At 49.0% G+C, this 27,519-nt stretch overlaps 1 protein-coding gene across 1 annotated transcript in view; it reads left to right on the forward strand.

Annotated features, from left to right (window-relative positions):
• LOC106591131 (endoplasmic reticulum-Golgi intermediate compartment protein 1) overlaps positions 1 to 27,519 on the forward strand; it is an 87,702-nt gene that overhangs the window by 40,029 nt on the left and 20,154 nt on the right. Inside the window, exons 5-6 of the mRNA XM_045717813.1 lie at positions 5,182 to 5,306; positions 8,018 to 8,122. Coding sequence (XP_045573769.1) covers positions 5,182 to 5,306; positions 8,018 to 8,122 — 230 coding nt within the window. The remainder of the gene's footprint in view (positions 1 to 5,181; positions 5,307 to 8,017; positions 8,123 to 27,519) is intronic.

A 27,519-nucleotide genomic window follows, 5' to 3' on the forward strand; every position in this document is an offset into this window, starting at 1 on the left:
ACTGCGAGCCAGGGCCTAATCACCCAACATCAGTACCCGACCTCACTAATGCTCTTGTGGCTGAATGGAAGCAAGTCCCTGCAGCAATGTTCCAACATCTAGTGGAAAGCCTTCCCAGAAGAGTGGAGGCTGTTATAGCAGCAAAGGGGGGGACCAACTCCATATTAATGACTTCCCAGAAGAGTGGAGGCTGTTATAGCAGCAAAGGGGGGGACCAACTCCATATTAATGACTTCCCAGAAGAGTGGAGGCTGTTATAGCAGCAAAGGGGGACCAACTCCATATTAATGACTTCCCTGAAGCGTGGAGGCTGTTATAGCAGCAAAGGGGGGGACCAACTCCATATTAATGACTTCCCTGAAGCGTGGAGGCTGTTATAGCAGCAAAGGGGGGGGGACCAACTCCATATTAATGACCATGATTTTGGAATGAGATGTTTGACGAGCAGGTGTCCACATCCTGTTGGTGGTGTAGTGTAGATGTTGTATGTTGTAGAGGGTGGGGCTCAAGCTGCATCCCTGTCTCACCCCAGAAATACGTTTTCTTTTTTTTGTTGTTGCCTATTTTAACGGCGTGATGTTGTTGTGATTTTAGAATGTATTTTTGTTTTTTTGCCCCTCCCCGAACTCCGCTTTCCAACAATTTGTATCGCAGACCCTCGTGCCAAATTGAGTCAAACACGTTTAAAAAAAAAAAAAAAAATGTACATAGTTAATAGGGGGGCATATGGGGGAGGGAATGCTGTCACCTCCAGGTAGGTGTTTGTCCCCCTGTGTGCTGAGGGTGTCAGGTTATTGTCCAGTTCTGGCATTTAGGTCGCCACAGACTAGTACATGTCCCTGGGCCTGGAAATGATTGATTTCTCCCTCCAGGATGGAGAAGCTGTCTTCATTATAGCATGGGGATTCTAGTGGGGGGATATAGGTAGGATGGAGAAGCTGTCTTCATTATAGTATGGGGATTCTAGTGGGGGGATATAGGTAGGATGGAGAAGCTGTCTTCATTAAAGTATGGGGATTCTAGTGGGGGGATGTAGGTAGCACACAGGAGGACAGTTTTATCTGAGATCATTTCCTTTTGAATTTCTAGCCAAATGTAAATGTTCCTGTTTTGATTAATTTAATAGAGTGAGTTAGGTCTGCTCTATACCAAATTAGCATATCCATTAGCGTACCCCCTGAGTCCCTTCCCTGTTTCACACCTGGTAGTTTAGTGGATGGGACTACCAGCTCTCTGTAACCTAGAGGGCAACCAGTGGGTCCATCTCCTCTATACCACCTGGTAGTGTGGTGGATGGGACTACCAGCTCTCTGTAACCTAGAGGGCAACCAGTGGGTCCATCTCCTCTACACCACCCACCTGGTAGTGTGGTGGATGGGACTACCAGCTCTCTGTAACCTAGAGGACAACCAGTGGGTCCATCTCCTCTGTACCACCCACCTGGTAGTGTGGTGGATGGGACTACCAGCTCTCTGTAACCTAGAGGACAACCAGTGGGTCCATCTCCTCTATACCACCTGGTAGTGTGGTGGATGGGACTACCAGCTCTCTGTAACCTAGAGGACAACCAGTGGGTCCATCTCCTCTATACCACCTGGTAGTGTGGTGGATGGGACTACCAGCTCTCTGTAACCTAGAGGGCAACCAGTGGGTCCATCTCCTCTATACCACCTGGTAGTGTGGTGGATGGGACTACCAGCTCTCTGTAACCTAGAGGGCAACCAGTGGGTCCATCTCCTCTATACCACCTGGTAGTTTAGTGGATGGGACTACCAGCTCTCTGTAACCTAGAGGACAACCAGTGGGTCCATCTCCTCTATACCACCCACCTGGTAGTGTGGTGGATGGGACTACCAGCTCTCCGTAACCTAGAGGACAACCAGTGGGTCCATCTCCTCTATACCACCTGGTAGTGTGGTGGATGGGACTACCAGCTCTCTGTAACCTAGAGGACAACCAGTGGGTCCATCTCCTCTATACCACCTGGTAGTGTGGTGGATGGGACTACCAGCTCTCTGTAACCTAGAGGACAACCAGTGGGTCCATCTCCTCTACACCACCTGGTAGTGTGGTGGATGGGACTACCAGCTCTCTGTAACCTAGAGGACAACCAGTGGGTCCATCTCCTCTATACCACCTGGTAGTGTGGTGGATGGGACTACCAGCTCTCTGTAACCTAGAGGACAACCAGTGGGTCCATCTCCTCTATACCACCTGGTAGTGTGGTGGATGGGACTACCAGCTCTCTGTAACCTAGAGGACAACCAGTGGGTCCATCTCCTCTATACCACCTGGTAGTGTGGTGGATGGGACTACCAGCTCTCTGTAACCTAGAGGACAACCAGTGGGTCCATCTCCTCTATACCACCTGGTAGTGTGGTGGATGGGACTACCAGCTCTCTGTAACCTAGAGGACAACCAGTGGGTCCATCTCCTCTACACCACCTGGTAGTGTGGTGGATGGGACTACCAGCTCTCTGTAACCTAGAGGACAACCAGTGGGTCCATCTCCTCTATACCACCTGGTAGTGTGGTGGATGGGACTACCAGCTCTCTGTAACCTAGAGGACAACCAGTGGGTCCATCTCCTCTATACCACCTGGTAGTGTGGTGGATGGGACTACCAGCTCTCTGTAACCTAGAGGACAACCAGTGGGTCCGTCTCCTCTATACCACCCACCTGGTAGTGTGGTGGATGGGACTACCAGCTCTCTGTAACCTAGAGGACAACCAGTGGGTCTCCTCTATACCACCTGGTAGTGTGGTGGATGGGACTACCAGCTCTCTGTAACCTAGAGGACAACCAGTGGGTCCGTCTCCTCTATACCACCCACCTGGTAGTGTGGTGGATGGGACTACCAGCTCTCTGTAACCTAGAGGGCAACCAGTGGGTCCATCTCCTCTATACCACCTGGTAGTGTGGTGGATGGGGCTACCAGCTCTCTGTAACCTAGAGGACAACCAGGGGGTCCATCTCCTCTATACCACCCACCTGGTAGTGTGGTGGATGGGACTACCAGCTCTCTGTAACCTAGAGGACAACCAGTGGGTCCGTCTCCTCTATACCACCTGGTAGTGTGGTGGATGGGACTACCAGCTCTCTGTAACCTAGAGGGCAACCAGTGGGTCCATCTCCTCTATACCACCCACCTGGTAGTGTGGTGGATGGGACTACCAGCTCTCTGTAACCTAGAGGACAACCAGTGGGTCCATCTCCTCTATACCACCCACCTGGTAGTGTGGTGGATGGGGCTACCAGCTCTCTGTAACCTAGAGGACAACCAGTGGGTCCGTCTCCTCTATACCACCCACCTGGTAGTGTGGTGGATGGGGCTACCAGCTCTCTGTAACCTAGAGGACAACCAGTGGGTCCATCTCCTCTATACCACCCACCTGGTAGTTTGGTGGATGGGACTACCAGCTCTCTGTAACCTAGAGGACAACCAGTGGGTCCGTCTCCTCTATACCACCTGGTAGTGTGGTGGATGGGACTACCAGCTCTCTGTAACCTAGAGGACAACCAGTGGGTCCGTCTCCTCTATACCACCTGGTAGTGTGGTGGATGGGACTACCAGCTCTCTGTAACCTAGAGGGTAACCAGTGGGTCCATCTCCTCTATACCACCTGGTAGTGTGGTGGATGGGACTACCAGCTCTCTGTAACCTAGAGGGCAACCAGTAGGTCCATCTCCTCTATACCACCCACCTGGTAGTGTGGTGGATGGGACTACCAGCTCTCTGTAACCTAGAGGGCAACCAGTGGGTCCATCTCCTCTATACCACCTGGTAGTGTGGTGGATGGGACTACCAGCTCTCTGTAACCTAGAGGGCAACCAGTGGGTCCATCTCCTCTATACCACCTGGTAGTGTGGTGGATGGGACTACCAGCTCTCTGTAACCTAGAGGGTAACCAGTGGGTCCATCTCCTCTATACCACCTGGTAGTGTGGTGGATGGGACTACCAGCTCTCTGTAACCTAGAGGGCAACCAGTAGGTCCATCTCCTCTATACCACCCACCTGGTAGTGTGGTGGATGGGACTACCAGCTCTCTGTAACCTAGAGGGCAACCAGTGGGTCCATCTCCTCTATACCACCTGGTAGTTTGGTGGATGGGACTACCAGCTCTCTGTAACCTGGAGGACAACCAGTGGGTCCATCTCCTCTGTACCATGTTTCTTGTAGGATGGCAATATCTGTATTTCTGATATCTTTGATGAAGTCCAGGTTCCTTCTCTTTGGTCCAAAGGCAGATGACCTCAGGCCTTGGATATTCCAGGATGAGATAGTGAAGGTTTTGTGTTCCATAAAGTGTCCAATGTTGTTAGTCGTGTGGTTTGGCCTCAGACCAGTAAGTGTGAGCAGAGCCTGCTGAGCATCTGGTACATGCCATTTGGTTTGGGCTAGTGTACGAGTGGGGGTTGGACCAGTTTGCCTGCTCACGGCCCAGGCGTATGTGTGACTTCCATGTTGAAGCCTGGTAGTTTGGTGGATGAATAATTTAATAGAGTGAGTTGGGTCTGATTTATATACCAAATTAGCATAACCATTAGCGTACCCCCTGACTATAGCATATCCATTAGCGTACCCCCTGGACTATAGCATATCCATTAGCGTACCCCCCGACTATAGCATATCCATTAGCGTACCCCCTGGACTATAGCATATCCATTAGCGTACCCCCTGGACTATAGCATATCCATTAGCGTACCCCCCTGGACTATAGCATATCCATTAGCGTACCCCCTGGACTATAGCATATCCATTAGCGTACCCCCGGACTATAGCATATCCATTAGCGTACCCCCTGGACTATAGCATATCCATTAGCGTACCCCCTGGACTATAGCATATCCATTAGCGTACCCCCCGACTATAGCATATCCATTAGCGTACCCCCTGGACTATAGCATATCCATTAGCGTACCCCCTGGGCTATAGCATATCCATTAGCGTAACCCCTGGGCTATAGCATATCCATTAGCGTACCCCCTGACTATAGCATATCCATTAGCGCAACCCCTGGGCTATAGCATATCCATTAGCGCAACCCCTGGGCTATAGCATATCCATTAGCGTACCCCCTGACTATAGCATATCCATTAGCGTACCCCCTGGACTAGCATACCCGGCTGGTACCCAACAGACATGATCTGACCACCGTTCTCTCTCTCTCTCCTCCAGTGGTGGGTCTTGATATCCAGGACGAGATGGGTCGCCATGAGGTGGGGCACATAGACAACTCCATGAAGGTTCCTCTCAACCACGGATATGGCTGTCGCTTCGAGGGAGAGTTCACTATTAACAAAGTAACCTCTGACCCCCACTACACTGACTTCTGACCCCCCCCACTACACTGACCTCTGACCCCCCCACTACACTGACCTCTGACCCCCCCCACTACACTGACCTCTGACCCCCCCACTACACTGACCTCTGACCCCTCCCAACTACACTGACCTCTGACCCCCCCAACTACACTGACCTCTGACCCCCCCAACTACACTGACCTCTGACCCCCCAACTACACTGATCTCTGACCCCCCCCCCAACTACACTGACCTCTGACCCCCCCAACTACACTGACCTCTGACCCCCCCACTACACTGACCTCTGACCCCCCCAACTACACTGACCTCTGACCCCCCCACTACACTGACCTCTGACCCCCCCCACTACACTGACCTCTGACCCCCCCACTACACTGACCTCTGACCCCCCCCACTACACTGACCTCTGACCCCCCCCACTACACTGACCTCTGACCCCCCCCACTACACTGACCTCTGACCCCCCCCACTACACTGACCTCTGACCCCCCACTACACTGACCTCTGACCCCCCACTACACTGACCTCTGACCCCCCCACTACACTGACCTCTGACCCCCCAACTACACTGACCTCTGACCCCCCCAACTACACTGACCTCTGACCCCCCCACTACACTGACCTCTGACCCCCCCACTACACTGACCTCTGACCCCCCCCAACTACACTGACCTCTGACCCCCCCAACTACACTGACCTCTGACCCCCCCCACTACACAGACCTCTGACCCCCCCACTACACAGAACTCTGACCCCCCCCACTACACAGACCTCTGACCCCCCCCACTACACTGACCTCTGACCCCCCCCCACTACACTGACCTCTGACCCTCCCCCCACTACACTGACCTCTGACCCCCCCCACTACACTGACCTCTGACCCCCCCCACTACACTGACCTCTGACCCCCCCCACTACACTGACCTCTGACCCCCCCCACTACACTGACCTCTGACCCCCCCACTACACTGACCTCTGACCCCCCCACTACACTGACCTCTGACCCCCCCACTACACTGACCTCTGACCCCCCCACTACACTGACCTCTGACCCCCCCCACTACACTGACCTCTGACCCCCCCACTACACAGACCTCTGACCCCCCACTACACAGACCTCTGACCCCCCCACTACACAGACTTCTGACCCCCCCCCCACTACACAGACCTCTGACCCCCCCCACTACACAGACCTCTGACCCCCCCACTACACAGACCTCTGACCCCCACCCACTACACAGACCTCTGACCCCCCCCACTACACTGACCTCTGACCCCCCCCAACTACACTGACCTCTGACCCCCCACTACACTGACCTCTGACCCCCCCACTACACTGACCTCTGACCCCTCCCAACTACACTGACCTCTGACCCCCCCCAACTACACTGACCTCTGACCCCCCCACTACACAGACCTCTGACCCCCCCACTACACAGAACTCTGACCCCCCCACTACACAGACCTCTGACCCCCCCACTACACTGACCTCTGACCCCCCCCCACTACACAGACCTCTGACCCCCCCCAACTACACTGACCTCTGACCCCCCACTACACAGACCTCTGACCCCCCCACTACACAGAACTCTGACCCCCCACTACACAGACCTCTGACCCCCCCACTACACTGACCTCTGACCCCCCCCACTACACTGACCTCTGACCCTCCCCCCACTACACTGACCTCTGACCCCCCCCACTACACTGACCTCTGACCCCCCCCACTACACTGACCTCTGACCCCCCCCCACTACACTGACCTCTGACCCCCCCCCCACTACACTGACCTCTGACCCCCCCCACTACACTGACCTCTGACCCCCCCCCACTACACTGACCTCTGACCCCCCCCACTACACTGACCTCTGACCCCCCCCCCACTACACTGACCTCTGACCCCCCCCCACTACACTGACCTCTGACCCCCCCACTACACAGACCTCTGACCCCCCCCACTACACAGACTTCTGACCCCCCCCACTACACAGACCTCTGACCCCCCCCACTACACAGACCTCTGACCCCCCCCACTACACAGACCTCTGACCCCCCCCACTACACAGACCTCTGACCCCCCCCCCACTACACAGACCTCTGACCCCCCCCCCGTCTCTCTGTGTGGTGATATTGTCTCTCTGTGTGGTGATATTGTCTCTCTGTGTGGTGATATTGTCTCTCTGTGTGGTAATATCTGTGTGGTGATAGTGTCTCTGTGTGTGGTGATAGTGTCTCTGTGTGGTGATATCTGTGTGGTGATATTGTGTCTGTCTGTGTGGTGATATTGTCTCTCTGTGTGGTGATATTGTGTCTGTCTGTGTGGTAATATCTGTGTGGTGATATTGTGTCTCTCTGTGTGGTGATATTGTGTCTGTCTGTGTGGTGATATTGTGTCTGTCTGTGTGGTAATATCTGTGTGGTGATATTGTGTCTGTCTGTGTGGTAATATCTGTGTGGTGATATTGTGTCTGTCTGTGTGGTGATATCTGTGTGGTGATATTGTGTCTGTCTGTGTGGTAATATCTGTGTGGTGATATTGTGTCTGTCTGTGTGGTAATATCTGTGTGGTGATATTGTGTCTGTCTGTGTGGTAATATCTGTGTGGTGATATTGTGTCTGTCTGTGTGGTAATATCTGTGTGGTGATATTGTGTCTCTCTGTGTGGTAATATCTGTGTGCTCTCCCTCCAGGTACCAGGTAACTTCCACGTGTCGACCCACAGCGCCACGGCCCAGCCCCAGAGCCCTGACATGACACACCTCATACACAAGCTGGCCTTCGGGGAGAAACTACAGGTCAGGACTCCCTCTCTATCTGAAACTACAGGTCTATAGACGCCCTCTCTATCTGAAACTACAGGTCTATAGACGCCCTCTCTATCTGAAACTACAGGTCTATAGACGCCCTCTCTATCTGAAACTACAGGTCCATAGACGCCCTCTCTATCTGAAACTACAGGTCTATAGACGCCCTCTCTATCTGAAACTACAGGTCTATAGACGCCCTCTCTATCTGAAACTACAGGTCTATAGACGCCCTCTCTATCTGAAACTACAGGTCTATAGACGCCCTCTCTATCTGAAACTACAGGTCTATAGACGCCCTCTCTATCTGAAACTACAGGTCTATAGATGCCCTCTCTATCTGAAACTACAGGTCTATAGACGCCCTCTCTATCTGAAACTACAGGTCTATAGACGCCCTCTCTATCTGAAACTACAGGTCTATAGACGCCCTCTCTATCTGAAACTACAGGTCAGGACTCCCTCTCTATCTGAAACTACAGGTCTATAGACGCCCTCTCTATCTGAAACTACAGGTCTATAGACGCCCTCTCTATCTGAAACTACAGGTCTATAGACGCCCTCTCTATCTGAAACTACAGGTCTATAGACGCCCTCTCTATCTGAAACTACAGGTCTATAGATGCCCTCTCTATCTGAAACTACAGGTCTATAGACGCCCTCTCTATCTGAAACTACAGGTCCATAGACGCCCTCTCTATCTGAAACTACAGGTCTATAGACGCCCTCTCTATCTGAAACTACAGGTCTATAGACGCCCTCTCTATCTGAAACTACATGTCTATAGACGCCCTCTCTATCTGAAACTACAGGTCAGGACAGTTCCATAGACTCCCTCTCTATCTGAAACTACAGGTCTATAGACGCCCTCTCTATCTGAAACTACAGGTCCATAGACGCCCTCTCTATCTGAAACTACAGGTCCATAGACGCCCTCTCTATCTGAAACTACAGGTCTATAGACGCCCTCTCTATCTGAAACTACAGGTCAGGACTCCCTCTCTATCTGAAACTACAGGTCTATAGACGCCCTCTCTATCTGAAACTACAGGTCCATAGACGCCCTCTCTATCTGAAACTACAGGTCTATAGACGCCCCTCTCTATCTGAAACTACAGGTCTATAGACGCCCTCTCTATCTGAAACTACAGGTCTATAGACGCCCTCTCTATCTGAAACTACAGGTCTATAGACGCCCTCTCTATCTGAAACTACAGGTTTATAGACGCCCTCTCTATCTGAAACTACAGGTCTATAGACGCCCTCTCTATCTGAAACTACAGGTCAGGACTCCCTCTCTATCTGAAACTACAGGTCCATAGACGCCCTCTCTATCTGAAACTACAGGTCCATAGACGCCCTCTCTATCTGAAACTACAGGTCAGGACTACCTCTCTATCTGAAACTACAGGTCCATAGACGCCCTCTCTATCTGAAACTACAGGTCAGGACTCCCTCTCTATCTGAAACTACAGGTCTATAGACGCCCTCTCTATCTGAAACTACAGGTCCATAGACTCCCTCTCTATCTGAAACTACAGGTCTATAGAAGCCCTCTCTATCTGAAACTACAGGTCTATAGACGCCCTCTCTATCTGAAACTACAGGTCTATAGACGCCCTCTCTATCTGAAACTACAGGTCCATAGACTCCCTCTCTATCTGAAACTACAGGTCCATAGACGCCTCTCTATCTGAAACTACAGGTCCATAGACGCCCTCTCTATCTGAAACTACAGGTCTATAGACGCCCTCTCTATCTGAAACTACAGGTCCATAGACGCCCTCTCTATCTGAAACTACAGGTCTATAGACGCCCTCTCTATCTGAAACTACAGGTTTATAGACGCCCTCTCTATCTGAAACTACAGGTCAGGGCTCCCTCTCTATCTGAAACTACAGGTCTATAGACGCCCTCTCTATCTGAAACTACAGGTCCATAGACGCCCTCTCTATCTGAAACTACAGGTCCATAGACGCCTCTCTATCTGAAACTACAGGTCCATAGACGCCCTCTCTATCTGAAACTACAGGTCAGGACTCCCTCTCTATCTGAAACTACAGGTCTATAGACGCCCTCTCTATCTGAAACTACAGGTCCATAGACGCCCTCTCTATCTGAAACTACAGGTCCATAGACGCCTCTCTATCTGAAACTACAGGTCTATAGACGCCCTCTCTATCTGAAACTACAGGTCCATAGACGCCCTCTCTATCTGAAACTACAGGTCCATAGACGCCCTCTCTATCTGAAACTACAGGTCTATAGACGCCCTCTCTATCTGAAACTACAGGTCCATAGACGCCCTCTCTATCTGAAACTACAGGTCTATAGACGCCCTCTCTATCTGAAACTACAGGTCCATAGACGCCCTCTCTATCTGAAACTACAGGTCAGGACTCCCTCTCTATCTGAAACTACAGGTCCATAGACGCCCTCTCTATCTGAAACTACAGGTCTATAGACGCCCTCTCTATCTGAAACTACAGGTCTAGGACGCCCTCTCTATCTGAAACTACAGGTCCATAGACGCCCTCTCTATCTGAAACTACAGGTCAGGACTCCCTCTCTATCTGAAACTACAGGTCTATAGACGCCCTCTCTATCTGAAACTACAGGTCCATAGACGCCCTCTCTATCTGAAACTACAGGTCCATAGACGCCCTCTCTATCTGAAACTACAGGTCTATAGACGCCCTCTCTATCTGAAACTACAGGTCCATAGACGCCCTCTCTATCTGAAACTACAGGTCTATAGACGCCCTCTCTATCTGAAACTACAGGTCTATAGACGCCCTCTCTATCTGAAACTACAGGTCTATAGACGCCCTCTCTATCTGAAACTACAGGTCCATAGACGCCCTCTCTATCTGAAACTACAGGTCCATAGACGCCCTCTCTATCTGAAACTACAGGTCTATAGACGCCCTCTCTATCTGAAACTACAGGTCTATAGACGCCCTCTCTATCTGAAACTACAGGTCTATAGACGCCCTCTCTATCTGAAACTACAGGTCAGGACTCCCTCTCTATCTGAAACTACAGGTCTATAGACGCCCTCTCTATCTGAAACTACAGGTCTATAGACGCCCTCTCTATCTGAAACTACAGGTCCATAGACGCCCTCTCTATCTGAAACTACAGGTCTATAGACGCCCTCTCTATCTGAAACTACAGGTCCATAGACGCCCTCTCTATCTGAAACTACAGGTCCATAGACGCCCTCTCTATCTGAAACTACAGGTCTATAGACGCCCTCTCTATCTGAAACTACAGGTCTATAGACGCCCTCTCTATCTGAAACTACAGGTCCATAGACGCCCTCTCTATCTGAAACTACAGGTCCATAGACGCCTCTCTATCTGAAACTACAGGTCCATAGACGCCCTCTCTATCTGAAACTACAGGTCCATAGACGCCCTCTCTATCTGAAACTACAGGTCCATAGACGCCCTCTCTATCTGAAACTACAGGTCTATAGACGCCCTCTCTATCTGAAACTACAGGTCTATAGACGCCCTCTCTATCTGAAACTACAGGTCAGGACGCCCTCTCTATCTGAAACTACAGGTCCATAGACGCCCTCTCTATCTGAAACTACAGGTCTATAGGACGCCCTCTCTATCTGAAACTACAGGTCCATAGACGCCCTCTCTATCTGAAACTACAGGTCAGGACTCCCTCTCTATCTGAAACTACAGGTCTATAGACGCCCTCTCTATCTGAAACTACAGGTCCATAGACGCCCTCTCTATCTGAAACTACAGGTCCATAGACGCCCTCTCTATCTGAAACTACAGGTCCATAGACGCCCTCTCTATCTGAAACTACAGGTCTATAGACGCCCTCTCTATCTGAAACTACAGGTCCATAGACGCCCTCTCTATCTGAAACTACAGGTCTATAGACGCCCTCTCTATCTGAAACTACAGGTCCATAGACGCCCTCTCTATCTGAAACTACAGGTCTATAGACGCCCTCTCTATCTGAAACTACAGGTCTATAGACGCCCTCTCTATCTGAAACTACAGGTCAGGACTCCCTCTCTATCTGAAACTACAGGTCTATAGACGCCCTCTCTATCTGAAACTACAGGTCAGGACTCCCTCTCTATCTGAAACTACAGGTCTATAGACGCCCTCTCTATCTGAAACTACAGGTCTATAGACGCCCTCTCTATCTGAAACTACAGGTCTATAGACGCCCTCTCTATCTGAAACTACAGGTCTATAGACGCCCTCTCTATCTGAAACTACAGGTCAGGACGCCCTCTCTATCTGAAACTACAGGTCAGGACGCCCTCTCTATCTGAAACTACAGGTCTATAGACGCCCTCTCTATCTGAAACTACAGGTCAGGACTACCTCTCTATCTGAAACTACAGGTCCATAGACGCCCTCTCTATCTGAAACTACAGGTCTATAGACGCCCTCTCTATCTGAAACTACAGGTCAGGACGCCCTCTCTATCTGAAACTACAGGTCTATAGACGCCCTCTCTATCTGAAACTACAGGTCTATAGACGCCCTCTCTATCTGAAACTACAGGTCCATAGACGCCCTCTCTATCTGAAACTACAGGTCAGGACTCCCTCTCTATCTGAAACTACAGGTCTATAGACGCCCTCTCTATCTGAAACTACAGGTCCATAGACGCCCTCTCTATCTGAAACTACAGTTCCATAGACGCCTCTCTATCTGAAACTACAGGTCTATAGACGCCCTCTCTATCTGAAACTACAGGTCCATAGACGCCCTCTCTATCTGAAACTACAGGTCCATAGACGCCCTCTCTATCTGAAACTACAGGTCTATAGACGCCCTCTCTATCTGAAACTACAGGTCCATAGACGCCCTCTCTATCTGAAACTACAGGTCCATAGACGCCCTCTCTATCTGAAACTACAGGTCTATAGACGCCCTCTCTATCTGAAACTACAGGTCCATAGACGCCCTCTCTATCTGAAACTACAGGTCAGGACGCCCCTCTCTATCTGAAACTACAGGTCCATAGACGCCCTCTCTATCTGAAACTACAGGTCAGGACGCCCTCTCTATCTGAAACTACAGGTCCATAGACGCCCTCTCTATCTGAAACTACAGGTCATAGGACTCCCTCTCTATCTGAAACTACAGGTCTATAGACGCCCTCTCTATCTGAAACTACAGGTCCATAGACGCCCTCTCTATCTGAAACTACAGGTCCATAGACGCCCTCTCTATCTGAAACTACAGGTCTATAGACGCCCTCTCTATCTGAAACTACAGGTCCATAGACGCCCTCTCTATCTGAAACTACAGGTCAGGACGCCCTCTCTATCTGAAACTACAGGTCTATAGACGCCCTCTCTATCTGAAACTACAGGTCTATAGACGCCCTCTCTATCTGAAACTACAGGTCTATAGACGCCCTCTCTATCTGAAACTACAGGTCCATAGACGCCCTCTCTATCTGAAACTACAGGTCTATAGACGCCCTCTCTATCTGAAACTACAGGTCCATAGACGCCCTCTCTATCTGAAACTACAGGTCTATAGACGCCCTCTCTATCTGAAACTACAGGTCTATAGACGCCCTCTCTATCTGAAACTACAGGTCCATAGACGCCCTCTCTATCTGAAACTACAGGTCTATAGACGCCCTCTCTATCTGAAACTACAGGTCAGGACGCCCTCTCTATCTGAAACTACAGGTCCATAGACGCCCTCTCTATCTGAAACTACAGGTCTATAGACGCCCTCTCTATCTGAAACTACAGGTCTATAGACGCCCTCTCTATCTGAAACTACAGGTCTATAGACGCCCTCTCTATCTGAAACTACAGGTCTAGGACTCCCTCTCTATCTGAAACTACAGGTCTATAGACGCCCTCTCTATCTGAAACTACAGGTCTATAGACGCCCTCTCTATCTGAAACTACAGGTCCATAGACGCCCTCTCTATCTGAAACTACAGGTCTATAGACGCCCTCTCTATCTGAAACTACAGGTCCATAGACGCCCTCTCTATCTGAAACTACAGGTCCATAGACGCCCTCTCTATCTGAAACTACAGGTCTATAGACGCCCTCTCTATCTGAAACTACAGGTCCATAGACGCCCTCTCTATCTGAAACTACAGGTCCATAGACGCCCTCTCTATCTGAAACTACAGGTCCATAGACGCCCTCTCTATCTGAAACTACAGGTCTATAGACGCCCTCTCTATCTGAAACTACAGGTCAGACGCCCTCTCTATCTGAAACTACAGGTCCATAGACGCCCTCTCTATCTGAAACTACAGGTCTAGGACTCCCTCTCTATCTGAAACTACAGGTCTATAGACGCCCTCTCTATCTGAAACTACAGGTCCATAGACGCCCTCTCTATCTGAAACTACAGGTCTATAGACGCCCTCTCTATCTGAAACTACAGGTCCATAGACGCCCTCTCTATCTGAAACTACAGGTCCATAGACGCCCTCTCTATCTGAAACTACAGGTCCATAGACGCCCTCTCTATCTGAAACTACAGGTCAGGACTACAGGTCCATAGACGCCCTCTCTATCTGAAACTACAGGTCTATAGACGCCCTCTCTATCTGAAACTACAGGTCTATAGACGCCCTCTCTATCTGAAACTACAGGTCCATAGACGCCCTCTCTATCTGAAACTACAGGTCTAGGACTCCCTCTCTATCTGAAACTACAGGTCCATAGACGCCCTCTCTATCTGAAACTACAGGTCCATAGACGCCCTCTCTATCTGAAACTACAGGTCCATAGACGCCCTCTCTATCTGAAACTACAGGTCATAGGACGCCCTCTCTATCTGAAACTACAGGTCTATAGACGCCCTCTCTATCTGAAACTACAGGTCCATAGACGCCCTCTCTATCTGAAACTACAGGTCCATAGACGCCCTCTCTATCTGAAACTACAGGTCTATAGACGCCCTCTCTATCTGAAACTACAGGTCAGGACTCCCTCTCTATCTGAAACTACAGGTCTATAGACGCCCTCTCTATCTGAAACTACAGGTCCATAGACGCCCTCTCTATCTGAAACTACAGGTCTATAGACGCCCTCTCTATCTGAAACTACAGGTCTATAGACGCCCTCTCTATCTGAAACTACAGGTCCATAGACGCCCTCTCTATCTGAAACTACAGGTCAGGACGCCCTCTCTATCTGAAACTACAGGTCCATAGACGCCCTCTCTATCTGAAACTACAGGTCTATAGACGCCCTCTCTATCTGAAACTACAGGTCTATAGACGCCCTCTCTATCTGAAACTACAGGTCTATAGACGCCCTCTCTATCTGAAACTACAGGTCTATAGACGCCCTCTCTATCTGAAACTACAGGTCCATAGACGCCCTCTCTATCTGAAACTACAGGTCCATAGACTCCCTCTCTATCTGAAACTACAGGTCAGGACTCCCTCTCTATCTGAAACTACAGGTCTATAGACGCCCTCTCTATCTGAAACTACAGGTCCATAGACGCCCTCTCTATCTGAAACTACAGGTCTATAGACGCCCTCTCTATCTGAAACTACAGGTCCATAGACGCCCTCTCTATCTGAAACTACAGGTCTATAGACGCCCTCTCTATCTGAAACTACAGGTCAGGACTCCCTCTCTATCTGAAACTACAGGTCTATAGACGCCCTCTCTATCTGAAACTACAGGTCAGGACGCCCTCTCTATCTGAAACTACAGGTCTATAGACGCCCTCTCTATCTGAAACTACAGGTCCATAGACGCCCTCTCTATCTGAAACTACAGGTCCATAGACGCCCTCTCTATCTGAAACTACAGGTCTATAGACGCCCTCTCTATCTGAAACTACAGGTCTATAGACGCCCTCTCTATCTGAAACTACAGGTCTATAGACGCCCTCTCTATCTGAAACTACAGGTCAAGGACGCCCTCTCTATCTGAAACTACAGGTCAGGACGCCCTCTCTATCTGAAACTACAGGTCCATAGACGCCCTCTCTATCTGAAACTACAGGTCAGGACGCCCTCTCTATCTGAAACTACAGGTCCATAGACGCCCTCTCTATCTGAAACTACAGGTCCATAGACGCCCTCTCTATCTGAAACTACAGGTCCATAGACGCCCTCTCTATCTGAAACTACAGGTCTATAGACGCCCTCTCTATCTGAAACTACAGGTCAGGACTCCCTCTCTATCTGAAACTACAGGTCTATAGACGCCCTCTCTATCTGAAACTACAGGTCTATAGACGCCCTCTCTATCTGAAACTACAGGTCAGGACGCCCTCTCTATCTGAAACTACAGTTCTATAGACTCCCTCTCTATCTGAAACTACAGGTCCATAGACGCCCTCTCTATCTGAAACTACAGGTCTATAGACGCCCTCTCTATCTGAAACTACAGGTCTATAGACTCCCTCTCTATCTGAAACTACAGGTCTATAGACGCCCTCTCTATCTGAAACTACAGGTCCATAGACGCCCTCTCTATCTGAAACTACAGGTCAGGACTCCCTCTCTATCTGAAACTACAGGTCCATAGACGCCCTCTCTATCTGAAACTACAGGTCTATAGACGCCCTCTCTATCTGAAACTACAGGTCCATAGACGCCCTCTCTATCTGAAACTACAGGTCTATAGACGCCCTCTCTATCTGAAACTACAGGTCTATAGACGCCCTCTCTATCTGAAACTACAGGTCAGGACTCCCTCTCTATCTGAAACTACAGGTCAGGACTCCCTCTCTATCTGAAACTACAGGTCTATAGACGCCCTCTCTATCTGAAACTACAGGTCCATAGACGCCCTCTCTATCTGAAACTACAGGTCCATAGACGCCCTCTCTATCTGAAACTACAGGTCTATAGACGCCCTCTCTATCTGAAACTACAGGTCTATAGACGCCCTCTCTATCTGAAACTACAGGTCTATAGACGCCCTCTCTATCTGAAACTACAGGTCAGGACTCCCTCTCTATCTGAAACTACAGGTCTATAGACGCCCTCTCTATCTGAAACTACAGGTCTATAGACGCCCTCTCTATCTGAAACTACAGGTCCATAGACGCCCTCTCTATCTGAAACTACAGGTCTATAGACGCCCTCTCTATCTGAAACTACAGGTCTATAGACGCCCTCTCTATCTGAAACTACAGGTCTATAGACGCCCTCTCTATCTGAAACTACAGGTCTATAGACGCCCTCTCTATCTGAAACTACAGGTCAGGACTCCCTCTCTATCTGAAACTACAGGTCTATAGACGCCCTCTCTATCTGAAACTACAGGTCCATAGACGCCCTCTCTATCTGAAACTACAGGTCTATAGACGCCCTCTCTATCTGAAACTACAGGTCTATAGACGCCCTCTCTATCTGAAACTACAGGTCTATAGACGCCCTCTCTATCTGAAACTACAGGTCAAGGACTCCCTCTCTATCTGAAACTACAGGTCTATAGACGCCCTCTCTATCTGAAACTACAGGTCTATAGACGCCCTCTCTATCTGAAACTACAGGTCCATAGACGCCCTCTCTATCTGAAACTACAGGTCTATAGACGCCCTCTCTATCTGAAACTACAGGTCTATAGACGCCCTCTCTATCTGAAACTACAGGTCTATAGACGCCCTCTCTATCTGAAACTACAGGTCCAAGACGCCCTCTCTATCTGAAACTACAGGTCTATAGACGCCCTCTCTATCTGAAACTACAGGTCCATAGACGCCCTCTCTATCTGAAACTACAGGTCAAGGACGCCCTCTCTATCTGAAACTACAGGTCTATAGACGCCCTCTCTATCTGAAACTACAGGTCCATAGACGCCCTCTCTATCTGAAACTACAGGTCCATAGACGCCCTCTCTATCTGAAACTACAGGTCCATAGACTCCCTCTCTATCTGAAACTACAGGTCCATAGACGCCCTCTCTATCTGAAACTACAGGTCCATAGACGCCCTCTCTATCTGAAACTACAGGTCCATAGACGCCCTCTCTATCTGAAACTACAGGTCATAGGACGCCCTCTCTATCTGAAACTACAGGTCCATAGACGCCCTCTCTATCTGAAACTACAGGTCAGGACGCCCTCTCTATCTGAAACTACAGGTCCATAGACGCCCTCTCTATCTGAAACTACAGGTCAAGGACTCCCTCTCTATCTGAAACTACAGGTCTATAGGACTCCCTCTCTATCTGAAACTACAGGTCTATAGACGCCCTCTCTATCTGAAACTACAGGTCCATAGACGCCCTCTCTATCTGAAACTACAGGTCCATAGACGCCCTCTCTATCTGAAACTACAGGTCTATAGACGCCCTCTCTATCTGAAACTACAGGTCCATAGACGCCCTCTCTATCTGAAACTACAGGTCTATAGACGCCCTCTCTATCTGAAACTACAGGTCAGGACTCCCTCTCTATCTGAAACTACAGGTCTATAGACGCCCTCTCTATCTGAAACTACAGGTCTATAGACGCCCTCTCTATCTGAAACTACAGGTCCATAGACGCCCTCTCTATCTGAAACTACAGGTCTATAGACGCCCTCTCTATCTGAAACTACAGGTCCATAGACGCCCTCTCTATCTGAAACTACAGGTCCATAGACGCCCTCTCTATCTGAAACTACAGGTCCATAGACGCCCTCTCTATCTGAAACTACAGGTCTATAGACGCCCTCTCTATCTGAAACTACAGGTCTATAGACGCCCTCTCTATCTGAAACTACAGGTCCAGGACGCCCTCTCTATCTGAAACTACAGGTCATAGACGCCCTCTCTATCTGAAACTACAGGTCCATAGACGCCCTCTCTATCTGAAACTACAGGTCCATAGACGCCCTCTCTATCTGAAACTACAGGTCTATAGACGCCCTCTCTATCTGAAACTACAGGTCATAGGACGACCTCTCTATCTGAAACTACAGGTCCATAGACGCCCTCTCTATCTGAAACTACAGGTCCATAGACGCCCTCTCTATCTGAAACTACAGGTCCATAGACGCCCTCTCTATCTGAAACTACAGGTCTATAGACGCCCTCTCTATCTGAAACTACAGGTCCAGGACTCCCTCTCTATCTGAAACTACAGGTCTATAGACGCCCTCTCTATCTGAAACTACAGGTCCATAGACGCCCTCTCTATCTGAAACTACAGGTCTAAGGACGCCCTCTCTATCTGAAACTACAGGTCTATAGACGCCCTCTCTATCTGAAACTACAGGTCCATAGACGCCCTCTCTATCTGAAACTACAGGTCTATAGACGCCCTCTCTATCTGAAACTACAGGTCTATAGACGCCCTCTCTATCTGAAACTACAGGTCTATAGACGCCCTCTCTATCTGAAACTACAGGTCCATAGACGCCCTCTCTATCTGAAACTACAGGTCAGGACGCCCTCTCTATCTGAAACTACAGGTCCATAGACGCCCTCTCTATCTGAAACTACAGGTCAGGACGCCCTCTCTATCTGAAACTACAGGTCTATAGACGCCCTCTCTATCTGAAACTACAGGTCCATAGACGCCCTCTCTATCTGAAACTACAGGTCCATAGACGCCCTCTCTATCTGAAACTACAGGTCTATAGACGCCCTCTCTATCTGAAACTACAGGTCATGGACGCCCTCTCTATCTGAAACTACAGGTCATAGGACGCCCTCTCTATCTGAAACTACAGGTCCATAGACGCCCTCTCTATCTGAAACTACAGGTCCATAGACGCCCTCTCTATCTGAAACTACAGGTCTATAGACGCCCTCTCTATCTGAAACTACAGGTCCATAGACGCCCTCTCTATCTGAAACTACAGGTCAGGACGCCCTCTCTATCTGAAACTACAGGTCAGGACGCCCTCTCTATCTGAAACTACAGGTCCATAGACGCCCTCTCTATCTGAAACTACAGGTCTATAGACGCCCTCTCTATCTGAAACTACAGGTCCATAGACGCCCTCTCTATCTGAAACTACAGGTCATAGGACGCCCTCTCTATCTGAAACTACAGGTCAGACGCCCTCTCTATCTGAAACTACAGGTCTATAGACGCCCTCTCTATCTGAAACTACAGGTCTATAGACGCCCTCTCTATCTGAAACTACAGGTCTATAGACGCCCTCTCTATCTGAAACTACAGGTCTATAGACGCCCTCTCTATCTGAAACTACAGGTCTATAGACGCCCTCTCTATCTGAAACTACAGGTCATAGACGCCCTCTCTATCTGAAACTACAGGTCTATAGACGCCCTCTCTATCTGAAACTACAGGTCCATAGACGCCCTCTCTATCTGAAACTACAGGTCTATAGACGCCCTCTCTATCTGAAACTACAGGTCTATAGACGCCCTCTCTATCTGAAACTACAGGTCAAGGACTCCCTCTCTATCTGAAACTACAGGTCTATAGACGCCCTCTCTATCTGAAACTACAGGTCTATAGACGCCCTCTCTATCTGAAACTACAGGTCTATAGACGCCCTCTCTATCTGAAACTACAGGTCTATAGACGCCCTCTCTATCTGAAACTACAGGTCCATAGACGCCCTCTCTATCTGAAACTACAGGTCTATAGACGCCCTCTCTATCTGAAACTACAGGTCTATAGACGCCCTCTCTATCTGAAACTACAGGTCTATAGACGCCCTCTCTATCTGAAACTACAGGTCAGGACGCCCTCTCTATCTGAAACTACAGGTCTATAGACGCCCTCTCTATCTGAAACTACAGGTCCATAGACGCCCTCTCTATCTGAAACTACAGGTCAGGACTCCCTCTCTATCTGAAACTACAGGTCTATAGACGCCCTCTCTATCTGAAACTACAGGTCCATAGACGCCCTCTCTATCTGAAACTACAGGTCCATAGACGCCCTCTCTATCTGAAACTACAGGTCCATAGACGCCCTCTCTATCTGAAACTACAGGTCTATAGACGCCCTCTCTATCTGAAACTACAGGTCTAGGACGCCCTCTCTATCTGAAACTACAGGTCTATAGACGCCCTCTCTATCTGAAACTACAGGTCTAAAGACGCCCTCTCTATCTGAAACTACAGGTCTATAGACGCCCTCTCTATCTGAAACTACAGGTCTATAGACGCCCTCTCTATCTGAAACTACAGGTCTATAGACGCCCTCTCTATCTGAAACTACAGGTCTATAGACGCCCTCTCTATCTGAAACTACAGGTCTATAGACGCCCTCTCTATCTGAAACTACAGGTCTATAGACGCCCTCTCTATCTGAAACTACAGGTCTATAGACGCCCTCTCTATCTGAAACTACAGGTCCATAGACGCCCTCTCTATCTGAAACTACAGGTCCATAGACGCCCTCTCTATCTGAAACTACAGGTCTATAGACGCCCTCTCTATCTGAAACTACAGGTCCATAGACGCCCTCTCTATCTGAAACTACAGGTCCATAGACGCCCTCTCTATCTGAAACTACAGGTCTATAGACGCCCTCTCTATCTGAAACTACAGGTCCATAGACGCCCTCTCTATCTGAAACTACAGGTCCATAGACGCCCTCTCTATCTGAAACTACAGGTCAGGACGCCCTCTCTATCTGAAACTACAGGTCTATAGACGCCCTCTCTATCTGAAACTACAGGTCTAGGACTCCCTCTCTATCTGAAACTACAGGTCTATAGACGCCCTCTCTATCTGAAACTACAGGTCTATAGACGCCCTCTCTATCTGAAACTACAGGTCCATAGACGCCCTCTCTATCTGAAACTACAGGTCCATAGACGCCCTCTCTATCTGAAACTACAGGTCTATAGACGCCCTCTCTATCTGAAACTACAGGTCTATAGACGCCCTCTCTATCTGAAACTACAGGTCCATAGACGCCCTCTCTATCTGAAACTACAGGTCTATAGACGCCCTCTCTATCTGAAACTACAGGTCCATAGACTCCCTCTCTATCTGAAACTACAGGTCTATAGACGCCCTCTCTATCTGAAACTACAGGTTTATAGACGCCCTCTCTATCTGAAACTACAGGTCTATAGACGCCCTCTCTATCTGAAACTACAGGTCCATAGACGCCCTCTCTATCTGAAACTACAGGTCCATAGACGCCTCTCTATCTGAAACTACAGGTCCATAGACGCCCTCTCTATCTGAAACTACAGGTCAGGACTCCCTCTCTATCTGAAACTACAGGTCTATAGACGCCCTCTCTATCTGAAACTACAGGTCCATAGACGCCCTCTCTATCTGAAACTACAGGTCCATAGACGCCTCTCTATCTGAAACTACAGGTCTATAGACGCCCTCTCTATCTGAAACTACAGGTCTATAGACGCCCTCTCTATCTGAAACTACAGGTCTATAGACGCCCTCTCTATCTGAAACTACAGGTCTATAGACGCCCTCTCTATCTGAAACTACAGGTCTATAGACGCCCTCTCTATCTGAAACTACAGGTCCATAGACGCCCTCTCTATCTGAAACTACAGGTCCATAGACGCCCTCTCTATCTGAAACTACAGGTCTATAGACGCCCTCTCTATCTGAAACTACAGGTCTATAGACGCCCTCTCTATCTGAAACTACAGGTCTATAGACGCCCTCTCTATCTGAAACTACAGGTCTATAGACGCCCTCTCTATCTGAAACTACAGGTCCATAGACGCCCTCTCTATCTGAAACTACAGGTCTATAGACGCCCTCTCTATCTGAAACTACAGGTCAATAGACGCCCTCTCTATCTGAAACTACAGGTCAGGACTCCCTCTCTATCTGAAACTACAGGTCCATAGACGCCCTCTCTATCTGAAACTACAGGTCTATAGACGCCCTCTCTATCTGAAACTACAGGTCAGGACGCCCTCTCTATCTGAAACTACAGGTCTATAGACGCCCTCTCTATCTGAAACTACAGGTCAGGACTCCCTCTCTATCTGAAACTACAGGTCCATAGACGCCCTCTCTATCTGAAACTACAGGTCCATAGACGCCCTCTCTATCTGAAACTACAGGTCTATAGACGCCCTCTCTATCTGAAACTACAGGTCCATAGACGCCCTCTCTATCTGAAACTACAGGTCTATAGACGCCCTCTCTATCTGAAACTACAGGTCCATAGACGCCCTCTCTATCTGAAACTACAGGTCTATAGACGCCCTCTCTATCTGAAACTACAGGTCCATAGACGCCCTCTCTATCTGAAACTACAGGTCTATAGACGCCCTCTCTATCTGAAACTACAGGTCTATAGACGCCCTCTCTATCTGAAACTACAGGTCCATAGACGCCCTCTCTATCTGAAACTACAGGTCAGGACTCCCTCTCTATCTGAAACTACAGGTCCATAGACGCCCTCTCTATCTGAAACTACAGGTCTATAGACGCCCTCTCTATCTGAAACTACAGGTCCATAGACGCCCTCTCTATCTGAAACTACAGGTCTATAGACGCCCTCTCTATCTGAAACTACAGGTCTATAGACGCCCTCTCTATCTGAAACTACAGGTCAGGACTCCCTCTCTATCTGAAACTACAGGTCTATAGACGCCCTCTCTATCTGAAACTACAGGTCAGGACGCCCTCTCTATCTGAAACTACAGGTCTATAGACGCCCTCTCTATCTGAAACTACAGGTCTATAGACGCCCTCTCTATCTGAAACTACAGGTCCATAGACGCCCTCTCTATCTGAAACTACAGGTCTATAGACGCCCTCTCTATCTGAAACTACAGGTCTATAGACGCCCTCTCTATCTGAAACTACAGGTCTATAGACGCCCTCTCTATCTGAAACTACAGGTCCATAGACGCCCTCTCTATCTGAAACTACAGGTCCATAGACGCCCTCTCTATCTGAAACTACAGGTCCATAGACGCCCTCTCTATCTGAAACTACAGGTCAAGGACTCCCTCTCTATCTGAAACTACAGGTCCATAGACGCCCTCTCTATCTGAAACTACAGGTCTATAGACGCCCTCTCTATCTGAAACTACAGGTCCATAGACGCCCTCTCTATCTGAAACTACAGGTCAGGACTCCCTCTCTATCTGAAACTACAGGTCCATAGACGCCCTCTCTATCTGAAACTACAGGTCATGGACGCCCTCTCTATCTGAAACTACAGGTCCATAGACGCCCTCTCTATCTGAAACTACAGGTCAGGACTCCCTCTCTATCTGAAACTACAGGTCTATAGACGCCCTCTCTATCTGAAACTACAGGTCCATAGACGCCCTCTCTATCTGAAACTACAGGTCCATAGACGCCCTCTCTATCTGAAACTACAGGTCCATAGACGCCCTCTCTATCTGAAACTACAGGTCTATAGACGCCCTCTCTATCTGAAACTACAGGTCCATAGACGCCCTCTCTATCTGAAACTACAGGTCTATAGACGCCCTCTCTATCTGAAACTACAGGTCCATAGACGCCCTCTCTATCTGAAACTACAGGTCTATAGACGCCCTCTCTATCTGAAACTACAGGTCAGGACTCCCTCTCTATCTGAAACTACAGGTCTATAGACGCCCTCTCTATCTGAAACTACAGGTCCATAGACGCCCTCTCTATCTGAAACTACAGGTCCATAGACGCCCTCTCTATCTGAAACTACAGGTCTATAGACGCCCTCTCTATCTGAAACTACAGGTCTATAGACGCCCTCTCTATCTGAAACTACAGGTCTATAGACGCCCTCTCTATCTGAAACTACAGGTCAGGACTCCCTCTCTATCTGAAACTACAGGTCTATAGACGCCCTCTCTATCTGAAACTACAGGTCAGGACGCCCTCTCTATCTGAAACTACAGGTCAGGACTCCCTCTCTATCTGAAACTACAGGTCCATAGACGCCCTCTCTATCTGAAACTACAGGTCCATAGACGCCCTCTCTATCTGAAACTACAGGTCAGGACTACCTCTCTATCTGAAACTACAGGTCCATAGACGCCCTCTCTATCTGAAACTACAGGTCCATAGACGCCCTCTCTATCTGAAACTACAGGTCTATAGACGCCCTCTCTATCTGAAACTACAGGTCAGGACGCCCTCTCTATCTGAAACTACAGGTCTATAGACGCCCTCTCTATCTGAAACTACAGGTCTATAGACGCCCTCTCTATCTGAAACTACAGGTCCATAGACGCCCTCTCTATCTGAAACTACAGGTCCATAGACGCCCTCTCTATCTGAAACTACAGGTCTATAGACGCCCTCTCTATCTGAAACTACAGGTCTATAGACGCCCTCTCTATCTGAAACTACAGGTCTATAGACGCCCTCTCTATCTGAAACTACAGGTCTATAGACGCCCTCTCTATCTGAAACTACAGGTCTATAGACGCCCTCTCTATCTGAAACTACAGGTCTATAGACGCCCTCTCTATCTGAAACTACAGGTCAGGACTCCCTCTCTATCTGAAACTACAGGTCATAGGACGCCCTCTCTATCTGAAACTACAGGTCTATAGACGCCCTCTCTATCTGAAACTACAGGTCCATAGACGCCCTCTCTATCTGAAACTACAGTTCCATAGACGCCCTCTCTATCTGAAACTACAGGTCTATAGACGCCCTCTCTATCTGAAACTACAGGTCCATAGACGCCCTCTCTATCTGAAACTACAGGTCAGGACTCCTCTCTATCTGAAACTACAGGTCCATAGACGCCCTCTCTATCTGAAACTACAGGTCCATAGACGCCCTCTCTATCTGAAACTACAGGTCTATAGACGCCCTCTCTATCTGAAACTACAGGTCCATAGACGCCCTCTCTATCTGAAACTACAGGTCTATAGACGCCCTCTCTATCTGAAACTACAGGTCCATAGACGCCCTCTCTATCTGAAACTACAGGTCAGGACTCCCTCTCTATCTGAAACTACAGGTCCATAGACGCCCTCTCTATCTGAAACTACAGGTCAGGACGCCCTCTCTATCTGAAACTACAGGTCCATAGACGCCCTCTCTATCTGAAACTACAGGTCAGGACTCCCTCTCTATCTGAAACTACAGGTCTATAGACGCCCTCTCTATCTGAAACTACAGGTCCATAGACGCCCTCTCTATCTGAAACTACAGGTCTATAGACGCCCTCTCTATCTGAAACTACAGGTCTATAGACGCCCTCTCTATCTGAAACTACAGGTCTATAGACGCCCTCTCTATCTGAAACTACAGGTCTATAGACGCCCTCTCTATCTGAAACTACAGGTCAGGACTCCCTCTCTATCTGAAACTACAGGTCAGGACTCCCTCTCTATCTGAAACTACAGGTCTATAGACGCCCTCTCTATCTGAAACTACAGGTCTATAGACGCCCTCTCTATCTGAAACTACAGGTCTATAGACGCCCTCTCTATCTGAAACTACAGGTCCATAGACGCCTCTCTATCTGAAACTACAGGTCTATAGACGCCCTCTCTATCTGAAACTACAGGTCTATAGACGCCCTCTCTATCTGAAACTACAGGTCTATAGACGCCCTCTCTATCTGAAACTACAGGTCCATAGACGCCCTCTCTATCTGAAACTACAGGTCTATAGACGCCCTCTCTATCTGAAACTACAGGTCCATAGACGCCCCTCTCTATCTGAAACTACAGGTCCATAGACGCCCTCTCTATCTGAAACTACAGGTCCATAGACGCCCTCTCTATCTGAAACTACAGGTCTATAGACGCCCTCTCTATCTGAAACTACAGGTCTATAGACGCCCTCTCTATCTGAAACTACAGGTCCATAGACGCCCTCTCTATCTGAAACTACAGGTCTATAGACGCCCTCTCTATCTGAAACTACAGGTCCATAGACGCCCTCTCTATCTGAAACTACAGGTCAGGACTACCTCTCTATCTGAAACTACAGGTCTATAGACGCCCTCTCTATCTGAAACTACAGGTCCATAGACGCCCTCTCTATCTGAAACTACAGGTCCATAGACGCCCTCTCTATCTGAAACTACAGGTCCATAGACGCCCTCTCTATCTGAAACTACAGGTCAGGACGCCCTCTCTATCTGAAACTACAGGTCCATAGACGCCCTCTCTATCTGAAACTACAGGTCCATAGACGCCCTCTCTATCTGAAACTACAGGTCCATAGACGCCCTCTCTATCTGAAACTACAGGTCCATAGACGCCCTCTCTATCTGAAACTACAGGTCTATAGACGCCCTCTCTATCTGAAACTACAGGTCTATAGACGCCCTCTATCTGAAACTACAGGTCCATAGACGCCCTCTCTATCTGAAACTACAGGTCTATAGACGCCCTCTCTATCTGAAACTACAGGTCTATAGACGCCCTCTCTATCTGAAACTACAGGTCCATAGACGCCCTCTCTATCTGAAACTACAGGTCTATAGACGCCCTCTCTATCTGAAACTACAGGTCCATAGACGCCCTCTCTATCTGAAACTACAGGTCAGGACTCC

The sequence above is a fragment of the Salmo salar genome, chromosome ssa05, assembly GCF_905237065.1.
Source record: "Salmo salar chromosome ssa05, Ssal_v3.1, whole genome shotgun sequence".
NCBI lineage: Eukaryota > Metazoa > Chordata > Actinopteri > Salmoniformes > Salmonidae > Salmo > Salmo salar.